The sequence below is a fragment of the Merops nubicus genome, unplaced genomic scaffold (genome assembly GCF_000691845.1).
Source record: "Merops nubicus isolate BGI_N331 unplaced genomic scaffold, ASM69184v1 scaffold23728, whole genome shotgun sequence".
In the NCBI taxonomy this organism is placed as follows: domain Eukaryota; kingdom Metazoa; phylum Chordata; class Aves; order Coraciiformes; family Meropidae; genus Merops; species Merops nubicus.
In genome coordinates this window covers 1-6220 of record NW_008628089.1, presented here as the reverse complement: position 1 = coordinate 6220, position 6220 = coordinate 1, and the positions used below count along the sequence as shown (strand labels likewise).

Genomic DNA, 6220 nt, shown 5'->3' with positions numbered 1-6220 from the left:
CCCCGGGGCCCACGCCAGCCCCTCGGGGCACGGCACAGCCATGCCATGGGGTGACTCTCCTGCTCCTGTCCCCAGGCCCTGGTCCTCTGTGTAGGGACAGGAGCTGGCACACGTCCCCCTCACCCAGACCCTGCTCCTGGTGGCCAACGGGGCCCCTGGGTTTGCACACACAGACTGAGCAGCTCTGAGCATCACGCCCTGAGCTCCCACTGCCACCTCGCCCACGGGCACCAGCCCTCCGGCCACGGGTCTGCATCCCTGTTTGCAGGAAAATTGCCACTTTCCACGTGAAAAAGCAGCAAGAGCAGAGAGACCTACTCAGGCAAGAGGCCAAGAAAGGTCTTGTGCCCTCGCAGCATTTCTCTTTTACTTGCCCATCACCACCACATTTGGTTCAGCACCGCAAGGACTCGAGATCCTGCCCAGATCTGACTGAAGCAGGGACTGTTGTTTTTCAAGCTAGACCCCTCCTGTGTATTTAAGGCAAGCAGAAAAGCAGCAGAGCAGAGTTTTGTCTTTCTGGTGTCCCACAGGATGGGCATCCCCAGCCTCTCCCAGCACAGACCCCCCTGGAGGCAGCAGCTTCATCCCTGGACTCGGACCCAGACTCACAGAACATCCAGCTGGTGAGAGGGAGATAAAAAAAGGATAAAAAAGCATTTCAAGGTAAAGCTTTTGCTGCTGCCAGGCCCAGCTCCCTCAGCCAGCCCCAGCCAAGGCACGACACGAAGCATGTCAAGCTGTGGGCAGCTCAGGGGCACGCTGTGGCCTTTGTTTCAGCTCGGTGACCACCTCCTGCTGTACAAACCACCACAGACCAAGTCACAGCGTTCAGTTTCTAAGCAGAAGGCATCAGACCCGTTGGTCACGTCCTGGTTTGATTCAGCTTTAAGCTCTACAAGGCTTCCAGACATCTCCAGCTCCCTCTCAGGCTGTGGGGGGGCAGCAGGTACACGCTGTGGGATAGCTCTGGACAAGAAAGGAGCTGCTGCTCCAGGCAGAGATGAGGAATCTGCTTCTCTTTGAGAGTTTAAGACTCACACAACTTCCAGCCATCCTCACGCCACCCTGGGGCAGGTTTATCACAGGCAGGAGCCTCATGTGGACAACCCACCACCTCCTGCCACCAAGCCTCAGCCCGGGGATAAGAGGACATGTGAGCACAGCCAGAGGTTTGTCCCTCTAGAAGCAGCATCCAGAGCCCTTGCTCCACAATTCTCAGCCATGACTCCCCAGCCTGGCTCCCTCCTGCAGCCTCGGGGGTGAGCCAGAAGCCAGAGGAAGCTCTGCTGCCACTGAGGAGCCTCAGCCCCAAACCACAGAGCAGGGTCTGCTACAGAGCGACACCACGACGAACAGCACCAGCCTCCAAGTCTTCATGTACCTTCAAAAGTCCAGTAAATGGTCACAGCTTTATTAACAGGAAATTAATTGGCTAAGATCTGGGGCAGGGACTCGAGGAGCACAGACAGACCCAGTCAGGGGGCCAGCCGTGGTGGGGAGGGGTTTATTGCATAGTTGTTGGCAAGGGGAGACACGGGGTGGGGCCGACCCTCCAGCCAGGGTGGAGGAGAGAGAGGGACCAGCACACACCCACGGGAAGGTCCCAGGCCACCCCCAGCCCGTGTCCCTGCCGAAGGAGGAGGTGACCTGTGGACACCCAACACCCCCAGAGTTCCCTGGGAAGCAGAGCAGAGGCAAACCCAAACCCTCACAGCCTCAGGGAGACACTTCTTCCCAATGAGAAACTGGGCTCCAGTTTGACAGCTGGTCTTCTGGGGCTTCTGCCTGTGAAGGTTTTTCCCCTTCTTTCAGCAAAGCATCCTCAGCCAACCAATTACTTTGTCTCCCTTATCTCCTGCTTTATCTCTGCCCAGTGGCTCCTGGGGAATACAGGGCCCTGAGTTCTGACCGTGTCCCCTGCCACTGCCCAGATGCTGTGTGCAAAATCTGCCCTCCCTGCAAGGTCCCTGCAGGCACAGGCCAGGTCTTCTCCTCCCCCAGGAACAAAGGTTCAAGTCAAAGAAGAAGAGGAGATGTCATTCTAGAGCATTCTGCTTTTACTCCTTCATGGAATCTCTCCAATGGAACTTCACAAAAGCAACGTAAATAAAGTCTCTGCTTCTTTTCCTCTTCTAAAAAGAAGATGATGTCCCACAGATGATGTAGTGCAATTGGTTACCTGGTAGAAAAACAACTGTCTTCTTCAGCTCCACAGAAGGAAACGCTGAAAACAGTTCCATGGTCTCAATAAAAATAGGGAAGTACCTCCAGGATCTTCTAGAAAGTCCCCTTGGTGTCGGGCCCAGGGCACTGCCTGGGCTGCCTCTAGTTGAAGAGGATGGAGTCTGGGTCCTGGTTGGCCAGCTGTGCAATGTGCTTCAATACATCCTTTTTGGTGATGATCCCCAGCAGCTTCCTGGGAAAGGGAAACACGTTTTTAGCACATCATGTCCCCCCCAGAACTGTCCTTGCAGGGACACCCACAGCAGGGTGCCCAGGGTCACAGCCAGGAGGGTTTGGGATCTCTCCAGAGCAGGAGACTCCACAGCCTCTCTGGGCAGCTGCTCCAGGCTCTGCACCCTCCCAGCAGAGAAGTTTCTCCTCCTGCTCAGGTGGCACCTCCTGGGTTCCAGTTGGTGCCCGTTGCCCCTTGTCCTGTCCCTGGGCACCACTGAGCAGAGTCTGGCCCCAGCCTCTTGCCCCCCGGGGCCCTTTAGCTCTTGCTCAGCACTGCTCAGATCCCCTCTGAGGCTTCTCCAGCTCAGCAGCCCCAGGGCTCTCAGCCTGGCCTGGCACAGAGATGCTCCCGCCCCTCAGCAGCTCCAGAGCGTCTGGTGGACTCTCTCCTGTGCTGTTTATAGCACAAGGAGGGATGGTTTAAAACTAAAAGAGGGAGATTTAGACTAGAGAAAAGGAAGAATTTGTGCTGCTGAGGGTGCTGAGCCCCTGGCCCAGGCTGCCCGCTGCCCCATCCCTGGAACCATCCCAGGGGAGGTTGGATGGAGCTCTGAGCACCCTGCTCTAGCTGGGGATGTCCCTGCTCCCTGCAGGAGCCTGTAAAGCTCCCTTCCCACCCAAACCACCCCAGAACTCTTCTCTGTGCCCAGTTCTCTACACACCAGAGCCCTCTGCTCCCTGGAAGGAGAGGCTCTGGGTGTGCCCGGGGCCCCCGGCGGTGCCCGCAGCCCCTCACCCGTTGTGGGTGACCAGGCACTGGCGCAGCCCCAGCTTGCGGAAGATGTCCACCACGATCTCCATGGGGGTCTGGTCTGTCACCGTGAAGGGGCTGAGGTCCAGGATGCTCCTCAGCTTCAGCATGGACGGGGCGCTCGGGGGCAGCGGGGGAGAGTGGTCAGTGAAATAAATAATGGAAGTGCTGACGATCCCATCCTGCTTCTTCCGGGCGTTCTCTGGGAGGAGGAATACCAAATATCAGCTCTCTCCTCCTTCCCCAGACCTTTTCCCTCTGCCCACACTGGGATGGCTTTAAAGGTCCACCCCTTCCCTCCCCCTGTGCTGTTTCTCCAGGCCATCGATGACCCAAGGAGGGTGCAGTGTGTTGATGCTTCCACCCTATCTTCTCTAACTCCAGGGTGACCTCCAAGGTCTCCAGAGTCCCACCCCACAGCTGACATGAGGCTCTGCCTCACATCAAGGCTCCACACATCTCAGCACTTTGCTCTGGCTGTGTAAATACAAGTTCTGGAGATCTTTACTGTCCCAGTATCCAACTGGACACTCAGAGATGGTCATAAAAAGATAAATCCCATCCTGTGGCACCCAACTGTGCATTACTGTGTGGAACCTGAGGGGAAAACAGCTCTCCATGAGCCCCTGGAGTGGCAGAGAAACACAAATGCAACAATTGCTGCTCACAGCACAAATGTGCCTTAGAGAAGGTAACACACAACAACAGGTTTTTCTGTACTTCATTCCACATCATCACAAGTGTTTGGCCAGGCAGTTAGCAAAATCCCAGGATCCCAGCAGGGTGGGGTTGAGAGGAACCTCTGGGGATCATCTCCTCCAACCCCCTGCTCCAGCAGCTCACCCCCAGCAGGGTGCCCAGGGTCACAGCCAGGAGGGTTTGGGATCTCTCCAGAGCAGGAGACTCCACAGCCTCTCTGGGCAGCTGCTCCAGGCTCTGCACCCTCCCAGCAGAGAAGTTTCTCCTCCTGCTCAGGTGGCACCTCCTGGGTTCCAGTTGGTGCCCATTGCCCCTTGTCCTGTCCCTGGGTACCACTGAGCAGAAGAACGAGACCAATACTCACAAGCTCCAAAAGACTCTACTGCACATCCTACAACTGCCACTGAGAACTCACCCCACAGTGCACACGGGGGCCACTCACAGGCAGCTGAATGCTAAGCACTGCTCCAGCTCTCCCATGGGACAAAGCCCACTCAGGACCAGGTCCCCAACCATCCCCCAGCCCTGCCAGGTCCCCACTGCCCCGTGTCCCTCACCCCACATCGGCGCCTCCCCCCCTGCCCTGGCCAGCCTCTGCCAGGCCTTGATAACCCTGGTGGGGAAGAAATTGTTCCTCAGCTCCAAACTCAACCTTCCCTGGGGCAACCTGAGGCCGTTTCCTCTTGTCCTGTTGCTTGTCGCTTGAGAGCAGAGCCTGACCCCCCCTGGCTCCAGGCTCCTGTCAGGAGCTGTGCAGAGCCAGAAGGTCTCCCCTGAGCCTCCTTTGCTCCAGGCTCAGCACCCCCAGCTCCCTCAGCTGCTCCTCCCCACACTTGGCCTCTAGACCCTTCCCCAGCAGCTCCGTTGCCCTTCCCTGGCCACGCTCCATCCCCTCAAGATCCTTCTTGGAGCACTGACCTAGGCAGTATCTTGCCTCTTACCAATTGAAATGATGAGGTCTCTCCTGAGGACAAACCCAACGAGCCTCTGGGACTCCCGTGACACCACCACCGGGTAGCCGCTGTACGTGGTTTCACTGATGATGGTCTCCACGTCCTCCACGCTCATGCTGTCCTGGGTGATGACAGTCAGGGGAGGGTCGTTCCTCCTCGGCCTCATGACGTCCATGGCCAGTGTCTTGTGTGAGAACTCCTCCTTGGCCTCCAGGAAGGGGTACCCGTTGAGGCGGATGTGGGCGTCGTAGATGCCCTCCCGCCCGATGGCATCTGCCACCCACTTGCTGGTCATGGCTGCTGCCATCAGAGGAACGATGTACTCCAGGCCACCCGTCAGCTCGAACATGATCACCACCAGGGACACGGTCATGCGGGTCACCCCTCCTGGGAGCAGGGCAGGAGATGACAGGCAAGGTGAGCAGGCAGCTTCGGGGGTCTCCGGGAGAGCTGCTCGGCTGCCTGCTCCACCTCGAGGTCTCTGCTGGGCTCCCACACCACGCTTGAGTCAAAGAGGAGCAGGACAGCCCCCACACCACCCGTCCCCCCAGGAGATCGTGCCGTGGGCTGGCTCCCAGGGGACTGCTGCAGGGGTTTGACAGGTCCTCCTGAGCTCAGAAGCAGCTTTAAGAGACAGCTAACCTCATCTCGTGGTACTGGGCTAGCTGCAGATCAGCCTGGCCACTCACAGGAGGGGCTTACACACACCCCCACCAGCAGCTCCTGAAACCTGTCACCCTGACATCTGGCTACCAGCATCACCTCCCCACCACCAGCCTTTCAGAGGGACGTTTGGACTACTGCTCACTACCCTTTTGCAGGTTTTCGACACTAAAACAGTTCCTAGAATCACAAAATCATAGTCTCAGGTCGGAAGGGACCTCAAGGACCATCCAGTCCAACCTTTTCCAGGCAAAGCCCAGTCTAGACAAGATGTCCCAGCACCCTGGCACTTCAAGGGAAAAAAAAATAGATGAGTCTTCTTAAATATTGACACAATTTTTTTATACCAGTAATTTCTCTCAGCCTATTTTAATTATACTTTTTAAGATTCAAGTCTCAAAACTACCCCCAAATACTTCAGAGGAGTTTTGCTCCAATAACCAACTCCTAAAGGGGCACATACCCCTCGGCCCTGCCCAGTGGTAAGGAGAACAACTAGTGAAGTGGAATCTGATTTACTTTTCATGGATGCCATGAAAAATTGGAAACCATGGTATCCATGAACCATTTTCATGGTTCCTTTTTCATGAACCATGAAAAATGGGTTGATTTCCCACTACAAAACTTCCTCTGACGAACCTCCACAGCGGGCACCAGGGCTGGCAGACTGAGAGGAGCAGCAGCAGCAGCATTT

General features: G+C 56.6%; 1 protein-coding gene across 1 annotated transcript; it reads right to left on the bottom strand.

Annotated features, from left to right (window-relative positions):
* Positions 1–2050: 2050 nt before the first annotated feature.
* LOC103778956 (H(+)/Cl(-) exchange transporter 5-like) lies at positions 2051–5250 on the bottom strand (the record flags this gene model as incomplete). Its single annotated transcript, XM_008946575.1, has 3 exons — positions 2051–2419; positions 3197–3413; positions 4852–5250. Coding segments are annotated over 3 exons (707 nt in total), but the record flags the coding sequence as incomplete, so codon positions are not given.
* Between the last annotated feature and the right edge of the window lie 970 nt (positions 5251–6220).